This window comes from Neurospora tetrasperma (genome assembly GCF_000213175.1).
Source record: "Neurospora tetrasperma FGSC 2508 unplaced genomic scaffold NEUTE1scaffold_6, whole genome shotgun sequence".
In the NCBI taxonomy this organism is placed as follows: domain Eukaryota; kingdom Fungi; phylum Ascomycota; class Sordariomycetes; order Sordariales; family Sordariaceae; genus Neurospora; species Neurospora tetrasperma.
This window is the reverse complement of record NW_009799104.1, coordinates 2,911,395-2,937,654: the sequence shown is the minus strand read 5'-3', so window position 1 is coordinate 2,937,654 and position 26,260 is coordinate 2,911,395. Positions and strand designations below refer to the sequence as shown.

Sequence of the window (26,260 nt, the reverse complement as noted above, 5' to 3'; positions counted from 1 at the left end):
TCACTTTCTTCCAACCGTCTCCCTTTCTTTTTCCTGGTGAAGACGGACTCGGGCATGGAAAAAAAGGAAGGAAAAAAAAAGGGTGGTTACACGAAAGTCTCGTTAACAGAGCTCACTCTCGCCCTAGCCCATCACTCGCTCGGAAGAGAAGGGTGACACGAAGGAGGGACTCGCTCGGTTGTCGAGAATCCACGAGCGAAGAGGCATGCTAGTATTATCAAGGTTTCCATTCTCTTTTCCCAACTATTTTCTTTTGGCGACTGTCACGCAACGAAGGAAGCTAGCTGAGTGGCATGTTGGTGGCAGAAGTCGATGGGTAGCCAAGGGGTTACCAAGATGTAGATGTTGATGATGTACATGAAGCACGGAGATCGGGTTACTAGACGCGATGGATGGATGACTTATGAGAGGAAAGAGATGCCGTTGATACCCTTAGGGTTGTTATTGTTGTTGTTGTTATTGTTGTTATTGTTGTCATTGTTGTTATTGTTGTTATTGTTGTTATTGTTGTTATTGTTGTTATTGTTGTTATTGTTGTTATTGTTGTTATTGTTGTTATTGTTGTTATTGTTGTTATTGTTGTTATTGTTGTTATTGTTGTTATTGTTGTTGTTGTTGTTGTTTTCGTTCTTGTTTACGACTTCCTTCATCTTCTCCTCTTGTTCTTGACTGTTGTCATCAGCAAGGCGGCCAGGCCAGAGTTGTTACTTTGGATGGACTTTTTTTAGGGAGGTTTTCTTCTTCTTCTTGCATATATACCGACCGATAGATTTGCTGCGTTTTCATCTCAGTCATCGATTCAGTTTGAACTTGCCAGGTCTTTTCTGTTCATCTTGTGGTAGTGGCCTGGCCCCTGTGATACCGGACGCACTTGGCGATGTAGCATGTCGATAAATTCGAGGATATGTGAAGAAATTCTCGGACTTGACTAAAACCTACCTCATGATTAGTCATGAACAAAACCATGGTCACTCTCTTTTTTCAGGTGTACTTGTAGTCGTTGATTTGCTCCACAAAAACATATAATTCCTCCCATTTCTCTCGGATACATATATACATATATACATTCACGCGTATAGCTCCGGTTTGTAATTTCGAGAACAGCCGTGCTAGCACGAGGCTACGCAGGTAGGTGTGCTTCCTAGAGTTCAAAAGCACGAAAGCTTTCCAACAAGTAAATGTAAATTCTGTCGAGGTAAACCCCTAAAGCTACACGGAGATGCACTTTGCTCGAGCCTCAGATAGCAATTTCACCTTCTTTCGGGAACGCATAGATTGAGAAGTCTCAATCATAAATGGCAATACCAGTAGTACGTTGGTAGTATGTAACAAAAGCCCAACACGCCTGAGGAAAAGATCGTCAGCACCGAAGGAAATAAACAAGTAGAAACAATTTCCTATTTGGCTATCAAAGCGATATGGAGGACCAGCGCCCCCCAACCCACTCTATCTGGTGAAGACACAGATATCAGAGTATCGAAGCAATGCTGTACCAATCGTACGTATCGTGTTCCAAACTATGCCCGCTAGAGGCAACGGATAGCCTTCATACTCCTTCCCAAGCCATTTCCTAATTCCATCGCTAATCAGTATATGCAATCATATCGCAAACTACTTTCGCTAGAGGTCAAGTAACCTTCACCCCTTCTCCATTCACCTGATTCCGTGCTTCCCAACACGCCCTTCCGAGCTACAGGGAGCAATACTGAAGCATAAATCACCAAAGTCACTTCTCAGGAATGAAAACCTACTTCTTCCCCTTCCCCTTTTTCTTCCCACCCCCCTGTCCTCCATTCGCACTCGACCCCTCCCCAGCAGGAATCAGCACCGTTCCCCCTTCCTCCAACTCCTCCGCCGTCACTTGTCCCTCCTGCTCCATACTCTTGAGTTTCTCCTGAGCACTAATAAACATGGATAGATCATGATTGGATTCCTTCAACTCCTCATTTTGCTGCCTCAACATCTTCAACTCCTCCTGCGTCTTTTCGGCCTCCTTCTCCATATGCTTGATCCGCTTCATCAACCCCTCCCCTACTCTTTTCTCCTCTTGGAGTTGTTTCGATAAGTTCCTCGCCAGCTCCGTGCTTTTGTCGGCTCGCTTGCGCTCGCGCGTGAGGTCCCGCTCTAGAGAGGCGACTTCTTCCTTGAGTCGGAAATGCTCCTCTTTGAAATCGGTCAATTCTCGGATGGCGCGGGCAGAGGCGGCCGAGGCGGCGTCTGCAGCTGCACATGCTTTGGAGGCTTTGTCCGCTGCCTTGGCGACCATTTCCTCAAAGTAGATGCGTTGTGACTCGAGCTGCGAGGTGAGGAGATGCGTGTATTCGAGCCCGATGCTGTCCAGCTTGGCGCGGGGGACCACTTCTTGGTCTTCGGGTACCGGGGGATGGGGTAGAGGCGCACCCGTAACCGCCGCCATGGTCTCTTCTTGGGAGCTCCATGCCGGGGCAGGGGCACGCGCAGTGTTGTTGCGCTCTGAAGACGTGTTGTTGTTGTGGATATGATGACTAGGGAACTCGACCACTTTGCCCTGGCCCTTTTCGCGGATCATGCGGTGCACCCACATGTCGCCCGCATAGTCCCAGACGTGCTGGGTTTCCATCTCCAGGCTGAAGCTGTGGGCAGTTTCCTTCCAGTGCTGCTTGGCGTGACCGCCCTTGTACCGGCCGCACCCAACGTTGCCGCAGATCAGGCAGATCCAGAGGTCCGAAGGTTCGTCGCAGACGCTGCAGAGGTTAGATACAGGTCCCGAGCCGAAGGGTCGCGAGTATGGGTTTTCCGGGTTGCTTTCCTCTGCAGTAGGCTTGGGATTGGTGGCGCGGCAGATAGGGCAGCCGAAGCCTTTCCAGGTTTGGAGACAAGTGCAGTGAAAGACGTGTTGGCAGAGGATGGTCATGAGACCGGCTGTATCGTCCATACGCTCAAGACAGACAGTACAGGTTGGTAGCTCGATCAGGTTGGGGGTAGGGGGAGGGAAGGGTCGCAGGTTGAGGGTGTTGCTGGGTGAGGGAAGGGTGTCGACTGGATTGCCATTTCCGCCTGCGTTGCTCGTGGTCGTGCTGTAACCTTTCTGGCCGCCAGGTGATTCCACGGTGATGGACTGGATGTAGGCGACATGGCAAAACTCGGTCTGTGGTTTTGAGAAAGTTGACATTAGCAACGCCAGGAAATCATGTAGTCCAGTAGTCACTCACCTCGATACTGTCAAATGGCCTCCCATCAAACTGAATCCTAAAATCCCTCGCCCTCTGCGGATCCCTAAACTTCATCAAAACCATGTACCGATTCAGCTTGCTCGTCATAATCATCCTGTAGTGGCTCACGTCATCGCGCCACTTTTCTCCTATGAAGCCCAGGAAGTCACTCGGACTCATGTACATCGGAACAGCAGTAATGCAGAGAATAGTGCCGTCGTCACCGCTGCTAGCAGTTCCGTTGCTACCGCTGGCGCTGCCTGCACCCACCCCGGCGCGAAGAGCACTGCTCTCATCGGCTTCGCGGTACAGATGGACAATGCCCCATCCAACCTCCGTGTTCTTGGTTTCGAGGGGGATGTATCGTCCTTTGGTGGCCTGGCCCATGCCACCGAGGTTCGGGCCTAGAGAAGCCGCTGGCGTACCGTGGGACGCACGGTGTTGGTTGCCATTTTTCTCTTGTTGAGATTGCTGTCCTTGATCCTTCAGTGACTCGGCCATTGCTGACTTGTTGTTCTTGGCTGCTACCGGTTTTCCAGTTCCAGCAGTGGTGCTGTGGGTGTCTTTCCCTTTGCCTTTCTTCTGATTATTGTCCTCCGCTGCGGTTTGTGCGTGTCGCTGCAGATGCCCGTCCCGTGGCAGATCAAGGCTCTCAATGCTGATCCTTCCGAAGCGCCAGTCCTTAGCTGCCGTCCGTGGCCCTAGCCCAGACGTGAATCTTGGCGGAGGAGAAGTCGCGCGAGATTGCTTGCCTGAAAGCCTGACGATGTTCCTGTTGTCTTCGGGGTTCTGGCAATCTGGTCTGGATGCCCCGCAATCGATAACTCCGCCGGTTTCCGTCCCTTCCTCCGCCTCGGGGTCTGAGCTGTCGTTGAGAAGTCCCAAATCTGATTCTGGCAAGGCTCGAGGAATTTTCTCCGAATGGCCCTCCTTCTCTTGCTCTTCGATTCGCCCTTCTCCTTGGATGATATCTCGATTCTGTTTCCTCCTGGACGATGGCCTTGAAGACAAAGATTTGAGCTGCCAGGTACGAGGGTGGGCGGGGAGCTCGTCAAATATGGACGAGTCCTTGGTAGGTAACCAGATATCGGGGTGGAATGCTGCGGCGGGCGCGCTATGCGTCGGATCTGGCGAGGGGTAGAGCTCAAACTTCAAATGATAGCGGTAGACAGGCATGGCATATTCATGTTATGGTCGCAAAGAAATGATTCCTTGTTGTGATGGTCGAGGAACGATAATGCTTTGATGAAAAACTTGGTGAAAGTGTACTATCGAAAGTATGGCGTTGACTGTAAGAGTGACAGAGCAAGAGAAAGACAGAGAAGGATCAAGAAGATGAAGAGTCGATTAAACACCCTGGACGCGGGCCTTACGTAAATCACAGTCGCCGATGCCTATCTCTGCAGGTTCATGTGTGTCCAAACTCCATGCAATGATGGTTCTTGCCCTGGTGATTAGAGAGGATGAGAGGTCCTTCCGGATGTCCTCTTTCACATTCAACCTTCCACAACTACGAAGTTGACGTTGGACGTTGGATCGTCCTTTACAGGGGGGGGGGGGGGAGGGAGGGCTCCACGGCCGGACTAGCGCGAACTGAACTCGGCGGTTGGTACGTACCTTTCACGTATGATGCATCTTGTCCGCCAAAAAAGAGCGCCACTTTCGGCCACGCAGCGGTCACCTCGCACGGTGTGTAACAACCCACTGCACCACCATCTCGACTTACACGTCCGACTCCATCCCCAATTGACCAGCTGACCGGCTGACTAGAATAACAAACGCTCACGAGTTAGACACAAGCAAATCACCAAGAGATATCAAGTTTGAGACCGTAAATATAGTCTTTATTATGGCATCGCTGTATGTATGAAGCGTGTGCCATTAAATTCCGGCTAGATATGCCCTGTTTCATGGTTGTCATCATTTCCCAACCCATGGCGCAATAAGTAACCCAATAAACGCTGAACGCCCAAATGAACCCTTCCTCGTCATCAAGAATCAGAAACAAAGACGACAAGCCGCTTACTGGCCGCCACGGAGACGCAGCACCAAGTGAAGAGTGCTCTCCTTCTGAATGTTGTAATCAGAGAGGGTCCGACCATCCTCCAATTGCTTACCAGCAAAGATCAGGCGCTGCTGGTCAGGCGGAATACCCTCCTTATCCTGGATCTTTTGCTTCACGTTGTCAATCGTATCCGAGGACTCGACTTCCAGCGTAATCGTCTTGCCCGTCAGGGTCTTGACGAAAATCTGCATACCACCACGAAGACGGAGCACCAAGTGCAGGGTGCTCTCCTTCTGAATGTTGTAGTCGGAAAGGGTGCGACCATCCTCGAGCTGCTTTCCAGCGAAAATGAGACGCTGCTGATCAGGTGGGATACCCTCCTTGTCCTGAATCTTTTGCTTCACGTTGTCGATGGTGTCGGAAGATTCAACCTCGAGAGTAATCGTCTTGCCGGTAAGCGTCTTAACGAAGATTTGCATACCACCGCGCAGACGGAGAACGAGATGGAGGGTAGACTCCTTCTGAATGTTGTAGTCGCTCAGAGTGCGGCCGTCTTCAAGCTGCTTGCCGGCGAAAATGAGACGCTGCTGATCGGGAGGAATGCCCTCCTTGTCTTGGATCTTCTGCTTGACATTGTCGATAGTGTCGGACGATTCCACCTCAAGGGTGATGGTCTTGCCGGTAAGAGTCTTGACGAAGATTTGCATACCACCGCGCAGGCGGAGGACAAGGTGGAGGGTAGACTCCTTCTGGATGTTGTAGTCGGAAAGGGTGCGGCCATCCTCCAACTGCTTGCCGGCGAAAATCAAGCGCTGCTGGTCGGGGGGAATGCCCTCCTTGTCCTGAATCTTTTGCTTAACATTGTCGATGGTATCCGACGACTCGACCTCGAGGGTGATGGTCTTGCCAGTCACTGCGAAGAGATAGTTAGCATCGGTCGGTCGATGGCCAAGTGATGATGCGGTGAGCGTGCGATAACTTACAAGTCTTGACGAAAATCTGCATGATGGCGGTTGTGCAGTAGACGAATGGACTGTTGATGGATGAAGCGGAATGACTAGAATCGAGTGGCGGGAATGATATGTGCGTGGATGAACACTCCTGCGATGATGGCGATGGAGAGAGATGGTGAAAACGGAAGAAATGGAATCGGGGATGCAGATGGGCGGGGAGGATTAAATAAGTAGGTTCAGGTGCTGGCGGCGGAAGTGGCAGGAATCAGGATGGCGAACTTGGAGGGGCCAGGCTTCCACTGCCTGGAAAGGGAAGCGAAGCGGGGGGCTGAGTGAAGGGGAGAGGTGACTGGAGTGGAAGCGGAAAGGTGCCAGGTCCCAAGGTCGATCGTCACTGGTCCGTTTGCAACGCCTGCCACGGTGTGAGTGGTGTGTCACTCACCTTCACTGACAGGCCACGCACAAGCCACTTGGCGGTTGGGAGTGACAGAGAAGTGGAGGGAAGGCGCGAGAAGAGGCCAGTCAGACGACAGTTCCCCCCTTGACTGTTGGCTGTTTCCCGTTGGCAGGAGTGGTTGGACATCCCCCCAACAGTGACCGCGGCTGATTGATCGCACTGTCGACGCCTTCTACAGTGGCGGGCACTCACCCAGCCGTTTGCCCGTCAATGCGTCAGTCACCTCAGCCGGGCTATTTGCCCTGCTTCAGTTAGGTTTTCTCTGGATGAATAAGCCAAAGAATGATCTGCATGTGGCTGGACGACCTTCGAGTTTCAGTTGTTTACAAATCCGTGAAGGCCATCTCGACTTCTTGTTGCTTGCCGGCATCTTGACATGCTTCTCTCCATGATATTACAATTGTTCCCTCTTATCAGTTTGTTGCTGGCCTCTTGCTCGATGCTTCATACAGCAGCAGTCCAGCTGGCATCATGGAATACCGACGTGCACCTTGCTGGTTCCCCGCATCTGATAAGCGAACCCCCCAACGAAGTGAGCGGTCAATGACGTGGTCCGATCGAGGGCACCGAGAGGCAAACAGGGAAGAGTGAACTGTTGGATCGCAATTTTCCAGCAATGGAGGAATTGACCAGAAGACATGGAGATGATTATATAAAAGCAAGGAGGCCTGGGACTTTGTTTTTAAATCAACACCACAAAGAGTGTCACCAAAGTGGTCGAGGTGTTGGTCGTCGAACGTAAGAACAACTGGACGGGAGGTGCATCCCGGCCAGGCATCGTTTCAGCTCCAGACAGTGAAGGGGCGAGTCAGCTGGCACTGTAAACCACAATGCTCAGCTGGTGTCACGGACTCACGGTTGGTTCTTCCACCGACCTTTAGGCTGCTGAGGTAAGCGCTCCGTCTGGTGCGACGATGAGCTTCTCCGAGACACATGGCGGGACACCGACAACCGGACGGGAATGGGGAGCTCGAAATAGGTATTCTCGTTCGCTTTTCTATCGGCTTTCCGACCGACCGTGGCTGTTGACGCCGGTAGAGATTCAAGACCGGTGACAGATGGGAGACCTCCTGACTGCAGTGCCTGGCCATAAGGGTTCCCACCAGCCCCCGACCGATGATGTCGTGACTCCGTTCCTCCCGTTATCGCCCAGCATTATCGTGGCCTCTTTCTTGGCTCCACCGCCCCGCACTTTAGGAGGGTCGCTCCGCTATTGACAGTCTCCAACCTCCGTTCACGCATGATCCATATCGCGAGTTACCAGAATGCTGAGTCCTTGGCTCAGTGGTACGCACGAGTGTAATATGTACAGTAGAGGAGGTAAGTTGTGCAGCGCAACATCACGAACTCCTGGAGCCAGGTGACGAGTTCCGCCCTGCCCGCCAGGCCCGCCAACCACCTCGGGTGAGACCGGAGCCGGCATCACCTCCTGCACGGGATCCCGGGGACTCCCGCGCAGCCACGCCCACAACTCCCGTCTTCGCAAATGCGGGAATCGTCCTTACGGTCCGTTCAATACACCCACTCGACTCGGGTTGTGACATCCCATGATCGGATGACAACCATGAGCGTCATCAGATTGGTACATGATACTTTTTATTGTCAATGCGAGTAGTGGAAAAAGTTCAATGCAGGTGCCTGGTTGCCGTTTCGCAATCGTAATCACTCACTGATCTTGAGTACTTATGTACTCGTCTGGCCTAGGCTCTATCGTAAGAGTTGGAATGCATTTTTCCACTCATCCAGAACCAACGGGCCAACGGCTTTCTTTGCGTGGTAATGACTTGCGTCTTTGAAATAAACCAAGAGCACACAACCCAAGGCACTTTACAAGACTCGAGAACTCGTTTGCTCTGTGGCCCCTCCCATAATCGGTTCCATGACAACCTGTGAAGGACCAGGTAATGTGTACCTGTGGATGAAAGTTGGCCTTGAACACAAACACCCACTCTCTTCGTTTTTCTCTGATGAGGGAACATTGCCTGCTGTAGTACACTCAACAACAACATCACACCAAAACAAGCACTCGAACAGCGTGATACACATTAACAATAACCAATAAATATTTCTCGAAAAGAGGATTTCTCGCCTAGGTCGCGGTTTGCCCGCGCGCGCTTATGCAAGAAAGTCCACCTATCAATCCATATCTATATGTAGGTAAACCAAAAAAGAAAAAAAAAAAAAAAAAAGACCAAATCAGATAGACAAAAAACGCCAAGGTACCCAATGCAAACCCATTTTCCTCCTCTTCCTCCCCTTTGAGTTGTGCTTTTCTTCGGTCCAATCAAACAACCCTTTCCACTCGCTTACCCTCCTTCATCCCATGCCCTTCCTTTTCCCGTGAGCGACTTCTTCTCTCCCAACTAAACTATCAAAAGTGCCAGACATGCAGATCGTGCTGGTTTGAACTTTTTTGCGATGTATGCGTAGTAGTGTATGGTGTGTTTTGTGTAGATTCGTTGGGGTTTCGTCAAATGTGTAGTCATCAAATATTGATCCGTCATGATGGGACGTCAGTCATTTCGTATCGTGTTGTTCGCGGTGGTGACCAGCCACCAAGTGAGTGTGCGCGGCCAAAAAAATGCCACAAAGAATAACAGAAAAAGGGAGAAGATGGTTGACTGTAGCAAATAGTAGCCAGAAAGAAATAAAGATGAGAACGCCGTCGCTCAATGGCCCCATGAGATAAGGATAAAGAGGAAAACAGGAAACCGGAACAGACCAGCTCTTGCGAGCTTTGCTGTAAAGTGCTGTAACCGTAACGTGGATAACGGGTATCGCAACCAAAAGAGGCAAAGTGCAGCAAGCAAGAAAACAACCTTAGTTGGCCCGAATGACCAGCTTCGACAGGAACTTGTTTGATAGTGAGTCAAAGTCATAGCGGTCAAACTTGGTTTCTTGACGGGTCCTAAGGTAGGATTCTGTTATCGCGCGGTTAGTATGTAGGGTCACACCATGCTGACATTAAATGAGGGGTCATCACTCACCATGCTTGAGGACATGCTGTCTAACTTCGGTCATGGCCTCGCAGACGGCAACGTTATTATTAAGCAGCTGACCATGCCTGCGAGTATCCCACTCCGTGAAGGCGGGCAGCTTCTGAGAGATGGCGTGGAAGAGGCCAACAATGACACCAACAGGAGTAGACTCCATATCGTCACAGAACTTGTTGACAGCGATAGGGTCAGGCACACGGTAATGGCAGTCGAACTGGATCTCCTCCCAGACAGCCAAGAGGATGGCAGCCAGCATGAAGATAGTAGGCCAGTTCTTGAGACGCTCTCCGCTGTAGACCGAAGAGTAGAGAGCAGAGAGCTCCTCGAGAACCTCCTTCTGGAGCTCACGCCACATGTCGGCCATGGCGCACTTGATCTGGAAGTTGATCATGACAGGGGCGACAACCTTGCCAAAGTATTTGGAATCCTCGTCATCGATCTGACCCTCCATGGGCTGCTCCGTCGGCGGCTGCTCAACCATGGTAATGTGAAGAGTGAGGTTGTAAGCCACAACAAGCTTGAGCGCCTTGCGAATGACAGGCAGGCGCTCCTTGACGTAGAACCTATGAGCGGTCTTGAAGAGCTCGGTGATGAAGGGAGTACCTTCGAAATGGTCATCAATGAACTGCTCGAAGCCCTCATCGACATGCTTGTCGAGGTACTCGGAGAGAGCCTCCACTGAGACACCCTCATGACCAACGTCGAGGCGCTCAGTGCGGATCTCAAAGTCGATAGGCTCCTGGTCAGTCAAGGTAGACTCGACCCAGTCGACTTGGAAGCAGCTCTCGTCGGCAACAAACACCTCGCGAACCATGACAGGGAGGCAGAAGCCGTAGCCGTGGGTGATCCACATGAGGGTCTCTTTCTGGGCGAAACCCTTGACGTTGAAGACGGACATGCCGCGGCCGAGGTGACGCTCGTAGTCGGCCTTCCAGTCCTTCATAAAGTAACCAATATCCTTGATATCGATGCGAGTGCAAGGCACCTGCCACAAACGAGCGTGAGAAGGCTGGCACCCAGCGCAAGGCTCACCCTTGTCGCAGGTCTTCTTGAGGAACTTGCAACGGAGGCAGGCCCGGAGCTTCCTGATCTCGCTGGCCTGCTTACGCTGCTCAGGAAGGAGGGGTCCACGACGCCTGCCAACCTTCTTTTCACCAGTGCCGTCCTTCTTGCCAGTCGAGTTAGTCCTACGAACGATGGTCTTGGAAGGCTTGGCAGTAGGGCTCTTTCTCGGGCCAGTGATTCTCCTCGGCGGGGGCGAAACCGAGCCAGAGCCGTTAGCAGTAACGGCCCTTGAAGAGCCGGCCTTGATAGGGACGGGAGCAACGGCGGAAGAGGGGCTGATCTCAGTGGGCTGAGGAGAGTGGTGGTGGTGGTCACCGGAGCAGCAACCGTGGCGGTTGTTGGTCATATCCATGAAGCCATCGGACTCGGTGGAGAAGGGCGAGTAGGGGAAGGTAACTTCCTCGTAGCTTCCGAACTCGGTAAAGTCGGACTGTTGTGAGAGTTCAGATGTGGTCCTCAAGTGCAAAGTCTGGCCGGGGTTAAAGATGGCGGTATTTTGCGCAGGCTGGGGCTGGGTAAAGTTGTTGTAATCCTGGAACAAAGGCATGTCCACGGTAGCCCAGCCATTGTCGCTCCCAGAGTGCAAAGACAGAACTTCCAGAAAGCTGCCCGTGGGCGAGTGGCTTCCCATGGGCATCCGGGCAAGTTCGTTATGCTGGTTGAAGTTCATGGCCATCTCAAAATCCTGCCAGTTCGCCATTTGCGTGCCCGTACCCGTGCTCCACTGCAGTTGCTGGCTGGTCTCCTCGACGGGAGAGATGGCGTGGTTGAAAGGAGCCTCCAAATGAAGCGTGTTTTCGATGGCGGCCTGGGTGGTGGCGGGAAGATAATCGAAAGCGCTGGGCTGGTGGAAGTTGGGCATGAAGTGGTTGGTGAGAGCAAGCAGAGGCTCGTTCGAGATAAACTGAGGCATATCAGAGACATGTTGCTGATGCTGCTGTTGCTGCTGCTGCTGCTGGGTCTGCATGGGGAAAGCGGTCCAGTCGGGGAACAAGTGGGTGCCGGTCTGCAGAGGCGAGTGCTGGAGAGGCGAGTGCTGTTGTTGCTGAAGAGGGCTGGACATGACGCTGTTCCCAGGCGACTGGCAATTCTGGTCCTCGGGCGACGAAGGCGACATGCTGCTGCTTGGCGAGTGGATGGAGTTGGGCGCGCTCATTCCTCCGGACAGATCGGCCGGGAGCCAAGTGGCACCCGGGCTAAGGCTTTGACGGGCGCTTTGGGACATGGTGGTCAGCGCGGTCGAGGTGATGTTCTGGGGTGATTGGGTCGAGGTGATGATGGGATAGTAGCGCTGGTGGTCTTGCTGGTCGAAGGCCAGTTGTTCTAGCAAGACGGCGTCTCCCCCAGCGGCAGTGAAGTCGTAAGTCATGATGGCGGGAGCGGGAGCGGGAACCAAGGGGTGAATGGGGTTTTGTTCAGGCGAGGATGAGGTGGACTGGAGATTTTCCGTTAGTATGGATCGGCCTTCCGTCTGGCCTCGTTTCGATCCGAGTGCGTATGCGTGGAATGCGTGGGCGTGAGTGGGCGTGGACGGCGTGGATGGGCCGTGGATAGGCGGCTGACAAGTCCGGGGGACGTGGACAACGGAGAGGACCCCAAGAGCGTGGATGTGGACGTGGCCGTGGTGGACGACGAGGGTGAGGGGGATGACACCGCTCTTTTCTCGATCAACAATGAGTCGGTCAAGAAAGGATCATGACAAGGAACCGTCGCAGAAAAGCAGAAGAAGAGCAAAAAGGCACCTGGCCGAGGCTACCTGTACCTGATCTTCTTTTGTTTCTGTGTTCGAGATGGTCGAACTGGGCGTTGCAAAGAGACTCGTTTCTGCCTCCTTCACTATGCGTCGTAGAGTGTGAAGAGGGGATAAAAATGGACAGAGTGAAAAGAGAATCACACAACCACGACACTCGCACACTTTTGATCAATTTCCAGCGTAGCGTGGAAAGGCGAACAGGGACGCCGGCGCTGGCTTGGCTGCGTTGTGTGTGGTCTGGTCGTCTGGAAGATGGAGACAACGCTTTGCTGGGTCGAGAAATGGCTCGACGAGGAGGTGGAGGACAGAGTCTAAGCGGGTGGAGAGACTAGGGAAAAAAGAGGATTAGAGGAGGGAGGCTGGCTCCAGCCCACTTGAGAGTGAGCAAGAAACCCGGCACGGCCAATTGAGAGTGATGGATGGTGCTCTCGTAGAGTGCCAATGGTGCACCGTCAACCCCTCGCTCACCCACTCACTACAAGAGTTGAAGGCAAAGAAAGTGAGCGAGAGACAGACAGACAGACAGACAGACAGAGTTCCTTCCTTCCTCACTCAACGCTGAAGAGGCGGTGAGGGTGCATATACAACCCCAGTAAGAGGACAACGTTGATTGGACTGTCTGGATGCGTGCATGGTTCCAGGGCCAATCAGTTCGTCCCATGTTTAACGGGAATGGCCTGCCACTCGTCGCTGCCAGCACTTGGGCACGGCTCCACAGACGCCATCTCCCCACTGCCTCCAAGGTTCTTTTCAGTTTCCGTCCTACTTCCACTGACTTTGGGCAAGAGCTTCTTCATGTTCCAGAGACCACCAATCCAACCTCGTCGCACTGTAACAAGACTTCAACTTTGTGGTTACACCATTTCGTGACGAGGAGCGATAAGCCCCGCTTCTCCTCGCACAACACCTTGGTTCAACATTGGACAATGCCCTGGAGGAACGGAGCAAAGGACGAATGGAACAAAGATACATAGATAGCTGTAGTGTATAATCGGACCCATTGTGGGATATCAAAAGACGTAGGTTGTTGGGGGACCTAAAACACTGACCTCAGGGGTACAGTCCCCGGTATGTCTTCAACGTTGTTGTCGAGGCCAGAAGACGAGACCCAGTGCCAACAAACCAGACATGGGCCTTGACCATAACTTGGGCTCTCGTGTTGTTCATATTCATCTGCAAGAATAAAGGACGGCCACAGCCAACCGAAGCCAAGCTGGCACTTGGGAGAGGCGAGTTCAGCTTTTGGCACAGACATGGTATAGTCCGTAATACTATTTTCAAGCGAAAGGCAAAAAAAATGCCAGGAAGGCCCAGCCGGAGAGAATCACCCACCGTGCAAGCGATCCCATCCCAACCTGCTGCCTGTCTACTGTACCCAAGTGAATAGTTGGTTGAAAGCAGCTACAGAGTCCGGAATATGGCCCGGAGCCTGGGAGTGCCTGGACAAAACTCCAGCTTGAAAAGGAAGAAGGCGGCTCCTGCCGACAACGAGCTGGTTTCAAAGGTAGGGTTATGCTGGCCTACCACTTCGCGAAATTGCGGATCGAGTCGACTTCTAGCGATTCCTGCCTGACATGCCATAAAACAACAAATCACCGACTCCTAAGGATCATCCCGACAACGCACGTGCAAGTCTGTAAGAATCATTCCTCGCCCAATGCCGCCTTTTTTATCTTTTTTTTTTTTTTTTTTTTTTTTTTTTTCGTTTTTTTTCCTCGGTCCTCAAGTTTGTCATGCACACCAGAAACGGGGGAGCGAATCTTGGCCTTTCTTGAAGAGTTGAGACCTGTGGGACGTGGCCGTTTCCGGCTTGCCCCATCACTCCAGCGCTCTCCTCCTAGCAAGGTTAGAAAGCGTCTCCGTCATGATCGAATCGTATCGCGGTCGCCACGACGTTGCCAGGTTGCGTTCCTCTTCACACAAGGTACGCATGGTGGCTGACCCTTCCACCACCTCTCACAACAGTCTTCTCTGGAAGTTGTCCTGCACTAAACTCTGTTGCTATCCGCCCTTGTCACACGCTCTACAGTTGCTGGAATCGTCTGGGCAGGCTTAACTGCCGGTGTCATCGCCATACCTTGTACGGTATACCCGGCATGTCTCGAGTGATAAAAGCAGCTTGGTCAGGGTCTCAGACATCCAGATCTGGCCAGAAATCCCCGGTTCTCTTTGTTATCTGTCGTCCCAATCGGGGCCCGGAATCCGCTTGAGAGACGTGGTGTTCAGTCTGAACTCTCCAACTCAAGTTGGCTGCAGCTCTTTCTCCCCCAAAGTTGATATTCAAGGTAGTGAAAAAAAAAAAGTCTCGACCGGAGTCAACGTCGTCTACCTACCATATGATCTTGATCAACTCACCAGCAAACGTCCACGGACACAGACAGAGATTGCACCCTCAGTCAGCAATTGTGTGATAAAAGGAGAGGAGCACAGCATAAATTGACACCGTGCACCGGCTCCGTCATTGCGGCGCAGTCGATGAAATGGCCAATCGATACCTGAGAAATAACAAGGCATGTCGTCGCCGGAGAAGCTCTGGCCGCAAGTACTCGCACAGTGGCTGTTGCTGTCGTCTGGACGCAAACTGGCAGGCCGTCGCTCGTCTTCTCGGTCCCGGTCGGTGGCTTGTTGCATTCGGCTCATTGAGCTGCGATACTAGTGGACAGAATATGTACCTGCCACCCATTTAACTGGTCCAAGTGTTCCCCTTCAAGCTCTTTTGGGAATGAAGCCGGTCCCTGTCAGCGAGAGCTTTCCCCACGCTAGCTAGGGTCAATAGATCCACTCGGCTTGTGGAGACCCCTCTCGCTCCTGGGCCGGACCCTGAAAAAGAGGAGCCGTTGCAACCTTTGAAAGAAGCTTAACCTGCCCGTAGCGTTTGTTCCTGCTTTTAATGGCATCCTTCTGTTGAAACGAAACCAAACGAAACATACGTATAAGGACACACCTCATGAGGAAACCATGAGAAAGGTTAGTGTCACCCATCAACCAAGAGAAGATTTCCATTTCGACAGCTTTGAACCTTGCGTGCTGGAGCCCGATCAGAAGCTCCTTATGCGGCCTGTACACTAGACTAGTGTGTTCCTCTCGGGATCGGCAGACCCAAACGAGTCAAGTCTTGGTCTAGAGGGACGGGGGACTTTTTCACCGTGGAACCCGTGTCGTTCGTCCGAGAGATCCACGATACCTTCGGATTTTGAGCCTCAGGATGGCACTCAAAGAGGAGAAGAAGCCCGCTAGTGCGCTCGCTACCGAAAACCCTGGCTGTGGCCACTGTCAAAATATCGAGCCAAACTCAACACAGAAAAGCTCTGTTCGTAACGAGCAAGAAACATGTGTTTTTGTGCTCGGGGTTGCTTGCTCCATGTCTTTGGTGCGTAGATGTCCCCTGAATTAAAAAAACGGCACGAAGAGCAAGAGATGGAGATCAATGGCGTGAGATACCGGCATTCTTGTCAATTCAGCTGCTGGGTCGTTCACAACCAACTTTGACGCGGGCATCTCTGATAGGGGTATAACCTGGATGGTTCGGAAGCAACGTGGTCGAACCTCTCCGGCAGTGTTTGCGGGTGTTCGCCGGGGTTGTTGCCGTCGTTGCCGGTACAAGTGCCGCGCATACGGACCAACATCCGAATGCTGGACGACGAGCCAGGGCCTAGGAAATTGTGGATCCAGAAACCGATCAATGTCTCCGAAGACCATTTTGTAGGAATACCGTAGAGACGGCGGAAATTGGCGAAAAGACCATCCCTCTTTGAGCGCCCGATAGTAAGCACACGAAGCAGCATACATATGTTCGCTCAGTTAATGTACTGCCCAGCACTATCTTGCCTGCGCTTCAAGGCACAGGCTCGGACTTGAGCGATAGAGATCTGTCAGCACCCTGTCTGATTTCCTGGGTCTTCAGGCATTAGCCTTTTGCCAATTTCCTGAGTCTCTTGGGTAGTCCTTTCTTGACCCCTATCAAAAGTTTTCACAGATTGCTCGGCAGCAGGGTAGCAGGGCAGTAGGGCAGAAGGATATCAGGAGCTTTTGGACCAGCAGAAACGATTCACTTCTTGCATTCCGGTTTTTTTTTGTTTTCTCTTTTTCTTGTTTTTTCGGCTTCAGTGCAGCTCAAGGGTACCTTGGACGGAGTCCATGCGAGCTGATGCACTGCAAAACTGTTCCTGCGTGCGGTGGATCGATGATTGCTAGGCGATTTCACGAAAGGTCCGAGTTCCGCCGTCTCTTGATCCATAGGGCTGACGGCGAGGGCAACCGGTGTGGCAACTTGCAAAGTCCCAGCCCGGGCTCTCCGTCAATGCGGAGCCGTCACCAGTCCCGAAGTCGGGTTCGGTATGAGGACCGGGGATTGCCGCAGTCATCCAGACCCAGAACACACAGCATCCTGGGAGCAATTCATGATATTTTATCGCCGTCGATGGCCGCTAGAACTGGCGGCATGCATGGTTTTGGCGATGAAAGATCCGATGTGTTGGCGTTTGCTACAGAAGAGGTTGGTTGTGAGTTCAGGTGGCGTTGTGTTAGAGTTAAGAGCCGCAAGGTTGCGTTAAATGTATCGATCCACTTGGAGAAAGATTTATATAAAATCGAGAGAAAGCGAAGAAATGTCGAGGAAATGAGATGGAAGGGGTGCGATGATCACATTCACTGAGCTCAGATTCGGTTCCATCGAGCCTTTCGTCATTCGATACGTCGGGCAGACGAGGGCACGTGCGTCCACAGCTGGACGACAGCTGGCTGATCTCAGATCCCACCCATCACTGCCGCCGTCCGTCCAATAACTGCCTGAGTGGTGACCGCCACTGAGCGCCCGGCCGGCGGACAGTGATGGACTGTGGACTGGGGGACCCCAACAATGCACGCCGCCATAACAGCCCAGCGAATGCGAGGGCCGCAAACATCGACGATCATCCGTCTATTTGTAGCATACCAACCTTAGAGCAGCAGCAAGAACAATACCAAGTGTGATGAGAATCTCAACCATTGTGCCACTTTCTTCTCACTAAATCTGCCTGTTCGATTGATGGTGGTGCGCACAAAGGGAGCGCGGTGCCGGAATCGCGCCATCTTCATTCGCAAATTTCCAAAGAACAAAAAGGAAAACATGGCCGCCTCCACCACCTCCTCCTTCCCGACCTCCCAAGAGGGGGTCGCTACTTCTTCTCAGCAAAACCTGGACGCCATCACCGACGACGACTTTGAATACGTCGACGAGGAGTTTGTCTTGAGTCATTCCGCAGAGCAGCAAGCACAGCCCGAACCCATGATTCCCGACCTGTTCAAGCAGCCTTCCCTGGTGAAGGATGACCTCATCACGGCCACCTCCCAACTCCAGGACCAAACTGTTGAGCACTGTCTACCCTTCCTGACCGGCGAGGATGGACCTCTCGATCTCAACGACTATGGCCTTCCCAAGCTGAACAGGGAGAAACATATCAAGTTTCTCAAGCAGTCCCTTGGCCCGTTACCAGGTCGCTTCGTTGCAGTGGACGCTAGCAGGCCATGGTACCTCTACTGGTGTCTGTCCGGTCTCACCATGATGGGGGAAGATGTGTCCAGTTACCGGGATAGCGTTATCGAGACCGCTCGCACCATGCAGAATGAGTCTGGAGGATTCGGTGGAGGCCATGGACAGACTTCGCACCTGGCTACGACGTATGCGGTCATCCTAGCTATCGCCCTGGTTGGAGGTGAGGAGGCATATGATGTTATCGATAAGAAGGCTATGTGGAAATGGTTGTGCTCTTTAAAGCAACCTGATGGTGGCTTTCAGGTATGCGTGGGAGGTGAGGAGGATATCAGGTGCGTTGGTCCCAGGCCACACTTCTCTTAATTGAACATGTTGACTGACATCACAGGGGTAACCGAAAAGGGGGGCATATATCGCAGCTGTGATTATCACTCTGCTCGATCTGCCTCTGGACTTGACGCCAGAATCTCCTGCATACGACGGTCGCTCAAACCTGTTGACTGGCTTAGCGGAATATGTGCGTAGCTGTAAGTGTTACCCTAGTGTTACATCCTTGTATCGACACAGAAGAGGCTATGAAGAAGCAGTCAGACTAACATGAGCCCAGGCCAAACCTTCGAGGGCGGGATATCTAGTCAACCCAACAACGAGGCCCATGGCGCGTATGCCTTTTGCGCTCTCGCCTGTCTCGCCATCCTGGACAACCCTCGCCGTATCATTCCAAGGTAAGCAGGCTTGATCACGGTCCCCAGAAAACATGAAGCAAACAAGCCAGATCTTTCACCACCTGTCTTATAAAATATCCATTTCAACAATGACAACAAGCACAATGCATGTCATATGCGCATGACCCCCTCTAAGCACCTTCTCATCAGACATACAGACAGCTAACAAGTTCTCTTTCCCACCCACCAGCTACCTAGACGTCCCACGCCTCATTTCCTGGTTGTCTTACCGGCAGTACGCACCCGAAGGCGGGTTTTCGGGACGCACCAACAAGCTGGTTGACGGCTGTTACAGCCACTGGGCGGGTGGATGTTTCCCCCTTATTGAGGCATGCCTCAGTCCCTCCGGCCCCGGTTCCGAGAAGAACAAGACAGCCACCGGTCTTGCGGCTGCGCCGGAGAGTCTCTATAGTCGAGAAGGTTTGATTCGGTATATCCTGTGCTGTTGCCAGGACCAGACTAAGAGGGGTGGACTGAGGGATAAGCCATATAAGTGAGTCTTTCTTATTTTCCATTTTCTTACGCTTTGCTTTATTTTGCTTCCGATTGAGGTTTCATTGTACTCTGCGATCTTACCTCGCTTTACTTTACATCATCTCACCTTACTTTTTACCTCACCTATCTTACTTTACATTCTTTCACCTTCTTACCTCACCTGTTCCACCTTTCGTCACCTCGCTTCACCTTCGTTTCAGGTCTCCTTAACTTAGCTAACCCACCACCCCTCTCCACTTCACCTCATCCCCCCTTCAATAACCTCTATCTATGCTAACGCCCCCCCTTCAGAATGTCAGACCCTTACCACACCAATTACGTCCTCTCCGGCCTCTCTTCTGCTCAACACCAATGGGACCTCGACTCCGATCCCCTTCCCCTTCCCAACGGAGATACTACCCCCAGCCTGGCCGCTTTGGGCGCCGATTCCGTCTGGAACGTCTTCCCTTACATTGACGAAAATGACCAGATTTACGAAGACTCGGATCGGGTCAGGCCTATCCACCCGGCTTATGCGATCCCGCAGAAGAATGTGAACGCAATCAGGGCGTATTTCCAGGGAAGAAGTGGGTTCGCTTCCACTTTAGGGGGAGAGTGAGGACAAGGACATTATTGATGGGCAATAGGGAATTGGGTAAATTGAGTAGATTGGGTAGATTGGGATAGAATGGGAGGAAGGTTCCAGTCAAATGGGGTGCTGTGGCTGTCCTTGGGGAAAAGGGGAAGAGTGATGCGGAATAGTGACCAGGTAGTTTGTGATATCAAGGCAGCGAGTACTTGGTGATGAGTATATATTGTGAGGGACGCTGAGAATGGTATCTTTGCAATGGCCTGCGGAAATGGGCGTACGCTTCCATCTAGGTGGTTGTATTCAAAGCAGGTCGTACACTGGGTAGCATATGTTTCTCGGCATCGTCAGAGATAGACGGGCATGCTTAGTTCGCTACTAAGCCCTCGCGTTGGGTTAACCATGTAGTCTACAAGCATGCCTAGAATAAGTACAACAAGCAAGGCGGCAAGGACATATCAGATTGAATGTCAGGGCTGATCAGTAACTCACATAGCGAAATATGATAAAGCACCAAATATTGCTCTGTTATTGTTCTCTACTTAAGTCCTGATACTGACCAGCCAATCTCATGTTTACAAGCTATCGAGCCTAAGCACCTCAGACACTGCCGGCATTAACAGTATAAGCTTTCCCTTTGTACATCACATCGCATGTATAGAGGTTTGAGATAAGTAAGAGTGACATTGGCGGCCGGAACCAAGCATATTTCAGTGCTCTTAAGCTGCCAATTGGCCGGTATATGATATCCTGCAATGCCGTGGGCAAGCCGATGCAGACTTGAAAGGACTGAAAGAAAGATCGCACGAATAAGCACGTCAATGATGGAAGGAATACTTGGCCCGACACCTGGTCATTGTGAGTATAGAGATATTAACGGTCAGTCTTAGTAAGCCCAACATCCGTCTCTTCGCCCCCCCCCCCCAAATCAAATGCGATTACTCTCATTCTGACAGCAAAGAGCGGCTCTCGGAAAGGCTTCCGCTACCATGATCATTGGATTCTGTGGGTTTGTCTTGCAAATTTGCAAGTTAGCCTATCAGAGCGCTAGGACAGAAGCAATCGCCAAGGCAAAGCGAAGCCTTCCACTGCACTTCCACCTCGCGGTTAGGCACCCATCCGTTCCGAAACAAAGCGATACCATAGTGACTGCAGGATATGATGTTTGGGATGGAAATACCCTGGCTTGAGACTTGGGTGAAATGGATTTGACCCTGAAATGTATCCAACGATCGGTTATTGACTGTCGATATCCGTCGCTGCCCATCCTTTCCATCCTTCCGAGCACGCCACCATCGATTGACTCGTGGAGATATGGAACGAAGGAAAGGGCTGGCTAGATGTAGATGTAGGAATGCGTGCCGAGAGGCCGTGAGCGTACAACACTTTGGGAACATGGCAGTCTATGCACCGCAACAAATCTCGAGGCCATGGACGATATCCCTGCGGAAAAGTATGTGAGTCAAGACAAGAGAAATAGGCAGGATGTTGCTTTGTTCCCACACTTGACCCTTGTACAGGAATCATGCTGCCGGACAGAACGTCCGGGAAACCAAATCGCATTATGGATCAAGTCGACCACCAAAGGCTTGGAATCCTCAAAGACATCTTGTCAAAGTGGTGTTGCTTGCCATAAATCCTCTAGCAGTGCCCGATATCTGTGTCACTCGCCCGGAATGCTTGTCAGTCGTTCGGTCGGCGGAGGTCTCGAATCAGGATCACAGGACGGTGGCAGAGTGGGGGTTTGGATTAAGAACAAACCAGCTCCAATCAAAGAACCATTCTTAGACGGTCCATATATATTTTATTGGTTGAGTTTTCATCATCTCGCAGCCTTCATGATGATCAATATCCCGATTATATTCTGGCCGGGTCCTTGGATAAGCACTCGGATGAGTCCCGGGTGGCATCAGTCAATAGTTGCCAATGATATGGCAATGGCTAGAAAAGTAACCAAGTCGTAGAATGTTGCAGAACTGCTGCTCAATTCTGAACATGCGTGGTTCATGCTCTGTCGTGTAATCTCACCTGTGTTACCGAAATGTGAGCAACGTGGTACATGGCAAGAAGAGGTGATAGTCATTTGGAAGGATGATGGTCAAGCGTTGACTCAACCCATGTGGATGGTAACGAGAGTGCCATGGAAGCTGTGAGAGTTGCGACAGCAGTCCAAAGGTGCAAGCCAAATCCCATCAGCCGGCATGATGGAATATAATGGTGATGATTTTTCCGACACCAAGCAGCTTTGCCCGTCTTTGCCGGGCCCTGCTTTTTGTTTCTTGGCAGTCGACGTGATTTTCTCCGGTCAAATCGACCATTTCGACGGGATGAGGCCCGTTACGGCGACCTGGTGGCGCAGTCGATGGCTGGAGAAGAGGTTGGAAACAAACTAAGACTGCATGAAGCCAGATCGCAGCTGGTGGGTTTGGTAAGTTGATGTTGAAATTGAAGCATGACGTTGCAATGGAATAAATCAGAAGGGCTGATCATCACCATATGCGAGTGATGGCTCTGATGAGGGGGAACAGGGGAACAACCTCAAAAGCTCAGCTCAGCTGTACCGTACCGTGGTACCGAGCGTACGTACCTACCTCTACCTCTACCCCTCCTCGTGTCAATCATTGATTGCAGTGGATGTCAACCTGATTCGTGTCCATCGGAAAGGGGAAGAAGGAACGGAGCGAGCATGCGGGGCCGAAGGGAACAGGAAAGCAGAAAGGAAAGAACGACTCCCTTGACCCCCGATTCTTCAAGGAAAGTGCTGATCGATGAAGTGAGACGATGGCATTAGAGGTGGTCTGATTGGTCTTCTATGTCGAGTGCTGATTCAGTCGTCACAGCTTGGGGATCAGGTTCAAGCAAATGAGCCCGAGAATGTCGATCGAGGAGGGGGATTCATGGGCGATGGATTCTCTTTATCCAAGTGTTTGGGTCTTCCTGTCTATTTATCCTCGATGGTGCCATGTCCAAGTCAACCTAATATCGGAGCTTTCAAAACCTATCGATAGCAAAGAAGTTGATACGAGGCTCGGACGACACAATTCAAGTATGGTCTATGGCAAAGTATATGAGGCAAAATCAATGACACTCACTGAGTGAGGGCTTGGGTGTTCGCTGGGTCCGTGTTCTAGAAGAATTCCATCTTTGGATGTTTAACTCAAAAAAGCCCCTCTTTCCCCCTCCATTTTAGCGACATGGATTGAAAATCCAGGAGCATTGACCACCAACCATGCGCACTTTCATGTGCTTTGCAATCTCATTGGAGGTCGCGGCGAGGTTGCTTGGTTCGCATCCTTTTTGCCCTGTGTTTGGTGTCCAAGGAAATAACCTTCCCGTGTGAAACAGAGACGGCGTCGAACATGGTGGCATGCACCGATCTTTCCAATGCCGATTCAGGTGGGAGATAAGTGACAGAGAGACGGAAAGAAATGGAACCTCAAGTTTGTAGGGCAGGCGCGATAAGGCATGCTTCGTACAGTACCAGTAGAGGTAGGTATGTACCACTGAACCCATTAAGCAAGAGCTCCCTCCATGTTCGTTATGCACGGAGCAAGCACAGAGTCCCCGCATCCCTCATTCTCAGTGAACAATTCGGACGAGATCTCGTCTCTTCATGTGCATTTTCAACCTCTCATATTCAAATCCTCAAACCGAGGTGTAGGCTTCTTGCACCTCAACACGAGCCGTTACTGCCATGCCAACAGCCCCATGGCCACTTACTGTCCCGGCAAGGTATACATACACGGTGAAGCCTAAGAGATGACAGCCGAATCACGATATTCACATACGACGAGCGATGGGCAGGCAGACAGGAAGTGAACATTGACGCTCACATTGGTGATGACTTGGGTGCGTCTCCCTGGTCTCCTCCTCCTCCTCCTCTTCCTCCCCGTCCTTTCAACACCAATTGTCGCCAGCGACAGCGACCAAGTATCGCCATCGTGACTGGCTGCCCTCGTTCTTCCCGCTTTCCTCCGCCCGCGCTCTCCTCCTTCTTTTCTTACACGCCGGCCTGTGGATAGCACGGCAACCTATGCTGGGCCCGTTGACTGCTCCGTCGATGTATCTCTTCCGGCCCGGTTGGCTCCCTTGGAACCCCTCCAGCTGAGGACTTGTACCCGTACCTCTGTGAGGGCAAGGAAGGGCCTGTCACTGCCTGTTCTTCGCCTGGTGCTCTTGTCACGCAACTCGTCTGGCAGTGCCCGCAGCACGTCTTCCATGATTTCTGCACCAGTCCATTCTGGCTTGTCGATGTAATATCCAGCAGCATTGCCAACTCATCATTGCATGCGTCTTAAGGCCTTCTTGTGCCTAGCTGCCTCGCGGCCTTGCGGCCTCGCCATGAGACCGGCCATTCAGCGACCTCGCTCTCTCCTGGGGCCAGACGCACCCGCACCCAGGACATGCAAGGGTTCGCCGGCCCAGCCACTGTTCATGCACCTCATCCCTCATTCACCGACTTCGTGGTCGGCCAAAGAGCCAGTCGTTTTGATACGGCTCGGTTTGTTCCACTACACAGACCTTTGTACCGGCCCTTTCCGTGACCATGACAACCATTTCTCACCACTTCGACACCCTGCCCCATTTGTTGACCAACTAGGTAGACAGCTTGGAAGATGAGTGCTGCCAAGAGAGAAACAAACACCGACGAGCAGCCGGTGGTCCATGGTCCATGGTCCATGGATGATGGATGGCCCGGCCGGAAAACACCACCCAGCAACACCACCGGCTTGTTGTTGTCTTTCCGGATCTCTTGATCCCGCGGTTTTGATACGCCAGCCGTCCTTCCTTCCTTTGTGCTGACCAGCTCCGAAAAGGTCGCCAACGCCGCTGGTCTCTCCTCCCTCCCAGGTCTCGCTGCCTGCCGAACCAAGGTATGCCCATGTTGCCCGAGTTCTGGCCCACAAATTTCACAGCGCCAATGATCTCCGGTTCACCTCTCAGCGAGGTCACCCAAACCGAACATGCCATCTCAACTTCTCCCGTCCTTCCCTGCCCGCTTGGCTATTCATCGCCCCCCCCCCCCCCGGGTTCCAACCCCCAACCCCGACCCCGTTCCTGGCTGGTTCATGTATGTAGCAGTATATGGACCCGCCGACTTTGGTGCTATTTTACCTCTGCCGTTGATCTCTGACGGTAGCATAGCAAGTGGAGACGCACTTCATCTCTACTGGAAAAAGGTACCGCAGAGGCCATGCGGTCCGTCTATCGACAGTGTCGATAGCACAAACACCAGTACTACCGAGGATACATGTTGGATGTGCCATAGCCCAGGCTGCATAAGTGGTTTAAAGAGCCACCAGTCAGATGGATCTTACCGGGCTTGATGTTTTTCATTGACTGTTTTTCGTGCCCACGACTTGCGAGCCAGGCACATCCTTTCTTCTGGCACCCCTTGGCTTCAACATAAGCCACTTCTGAAACTTGACTGGTTGCCGGCAAAAGACCGCTTGCTCCCGAATTTTCGAGTCTTGCTTCGGTTTCTCTCTTGGAACACCAGACTGGCTCTTGGGCATCCGATTTTGCCACCTCGCTATGCCTAACTCTGCATAATCAAAAAGCCCCGCGAGCCTATCTCATCTGTTTAGCGATGGGACACGATCCTGGTGTGCTAGGGCGGCGAACGAGGCCGAAGAACATGTGGAGGCCGACCCAAGAGTTGAGCCAGGTGCCGGAAAGGGAAAAGAACATATCACACAAATGGTGTCGGGCTCCATCTATGCCCATTTCAATCCAAGACTGGCTCGACTTATCAAAGCAGATCTTCCCCCCCAGGCATATTAATGCATACCCCATGGGTGGTGTATGTGTGGTGTGGAGTTGGCCCAGTCTCCGGCTCTATCAACTGGCAACGACAATGCCAGCGCATCAAGATGGGTCACACTTTGAGCCGCATCTTGACGGTCAAACATTGCATCCGACGAACACTTTCTCCTCCTGTCCGTTTGGCTTTCCCTCATGTCGTCTCTTTGGCGTCTGAATTCGGACATTTTTGCCTCCCCCCTTGCCCCGCACGAAGCTGCTCCTTCACTGCAATATGTAAAGCACACATGTCTCGCCGTTGACTGCTCATCAAGGTGATGCAGCTTCGTCGTCCATACCTGCCCACCCGCTTCTGGTACTGCCTCGCATCCCCTTCTGCCTTTTAGTTAGGCTCGATTGCATCACATCCTCGGATCTCGGACATCTACCCGCGGCCTCCTCGCCTCCTTCTTTTTCACCATCGTCACCTCCACTGTTTGTAGAAACTCATACATTCTGCCGTTCTATCTCTGTCTCGCTTCTCCTGGAATTTCTTTTTACAGAGACAAAAACCGACACCATGGCTGGTTTCTACATGCAGTATCTGGAGAGTAAGTCACTCAAGCGTCAATTTTTGCTGTCCAACCTCGCTTTCCAATTTAATCACAAATCCTACACTACCAATCTTGTTGTGGGGTGTTGTCACGAGGCATGACATTTCCCCCTTGGGAATGGTTTACCCCTGCATGAGATTTCCACAACATGGAGATGTCCCGCGTCTTTTTCTTCTTCCAGAGATCGTACACCAGGTGTCATCTTGCCCCCCCCCCCCCCCAA

General features: G+C 52.0%; 8 protein-coding genes across 8 annotated transcripts in view; 3 read left to right on the top strand and 5 right to left on the bottom strand.

Moving 5' to 3' along the window:
* Nucleotides 1-98: 98 nt before the first annotated feature.
* On the bottom strand, nt 99-4,367 carry NEUTE1DRAFT_148933 (uncharacterized protein; the record flags this gene model as incomplete). The annotated part of the gene is made up of 3 exons (XM_009856302.1): nt 99-669; nt 1,752-3,127; nt 3,192-4,367. The coding sequence occupies 3 exons, from the start codon at nt 4,365-4,367 to the stop codon at nt 402-404; spliced, it is 2,820 nt and encodes a 939-aa protein (XP_009854604.1).
* A 643-nt stretch (nt 4,368-5,010) lies between these two features.
* NEUTE1DRAFT_69530 (polyubiquitin) lies at nt 5,011-6,405 on the bottom strand (the record flags this gene model as incomplete). The annotated part of the gene is made up of 2 exons (XM_009856301.1): nt 5,011-6,109; nt 6,180-6,405. 2 exons carry the CDS (start codon nt 6,199-6,201, stop codon nt 5,214-5,216), a joined length of 918 nt encoding a protein of 305 aa, XP_009854603.1.
* A 2,361-nt stretch (nt 6,406-8,766) lies between these two features.
* Nucleotides 8,767-12,294, bottom strand: NEUTE1DRAFT_88208 (uncharacterized protein; the record flags this gene model as incomplete). Its single annotated transcript, XM_009856300.1, has 2 exons — nt 8,767-9,527; nt 9,594-12,294. 2 exons carry the CDS (start codon nt 12,034-12,036, stop codon nt 9,427-9,429), a joined length of 2,544 nt encoding a protein of 847 aa, XP_009854602.1.
* A 773-nt stretch (nt 12,295-13,067) lies between these two features.
* On the bottom strand, nt 13,068-13,421 carry NEUTE1DRAFT_49468 (uncharacterized protein; the record flags this gene model as incomplete). The annotated part of the gene is made up of 2 exons (XM_009855561.1): nt 13,068-13,249; nt 13,391-13,421. 2 exons carry the CDS (start codon nt 13,419-13,421, stop codon nt 13,068-13,070), a joined length of 213 nt encoding a protein of 70 aa, XP_009853863.1.
* Nucleotides 13,422-15,625: 2,204 nt separating this feature from the next.
* Nucleotides 15,626-16,137, top strand: NEUTE1DRAFT_104101 (uncharacterized protein; the record flags this gene model as incomplete). Its single annotated transcript, XM_009856299.1, has 2 exons — nt 15,626-15,790; nt 15,928-16,137. 2 exons carry the CDS (start codon nt 15,626-15,628, stop codon nt 16,135-16,137), a joined length of 375 nt encoding a protein of 124 aa, XP_009854601.1.
* A 1,242-nt stretch (nt 16,138-17,379) lies between these two features.
* Nucleotides 17,380-20,176, top strand: NEUTE1DRAFT_88206 (uncharacterized protein; the record flags this gene model as incomplete). The annotated part of the gene is made up of 5 exons (XM_009856298.1): nt 17,380-18,225; nt 18,296-18,420; nt 18,501-18,618; nt 18,809-19,111; nt 19,405-20,176. The coding sequence occupies 5 exons, from the start codon at nt 17,447-17,449 to the stop codon at nt 19,709-19,711; spliced, it is 1,632 nt and encodes a 543-aa protein (XP_009854600.1).
* A 2,691-nt stretch (nt 20,177-22,867) lies between these two features.
* NEUTE1DRAFT_104099 (uncharacterized protein) lies at nt 22,868-24,652 on the bottom strand (the record flags this gene model as incomplete). The annotated part of the gene is made up of 7 exons (XM_009856297.1): nt 22,868-22,936; nt 23,025-23,116; nt 23,457-23,680; nt 23,732-23,921; nt 24,203-24,277; nt 24,408-24,542; nt 24,619-24,652. The coding sequence occupies 7 exons, from the start codon at nt 24,650-24,652 to the stop codon at nt 22,868-22,870; spliced, it is 819 nt and encodes a 272-aa protein (XP_009854599.1).
* Nucleotides 24,653-25,923: 1,271 nt separating this feature from the next.
* The window catches only part of NEUTE1DRAFT_96190 (uncharacterized protein), a gene marked incomplete at both ends in the record, with an annotated part of 2,433 nt that continues 2,096 nt past the window's right edge, over nt 25,924-26,260 (top strand). Inside the window, one exon of the mRNA XM_009856296.1 lies at nt 25,924-26,034. Coding sequence (XP_009854598.1) covers nt 26,004-26,034 — 31 coding nt within the window. The remainder of the gene's footprint in view (nt 26,035-26,260) is intronic.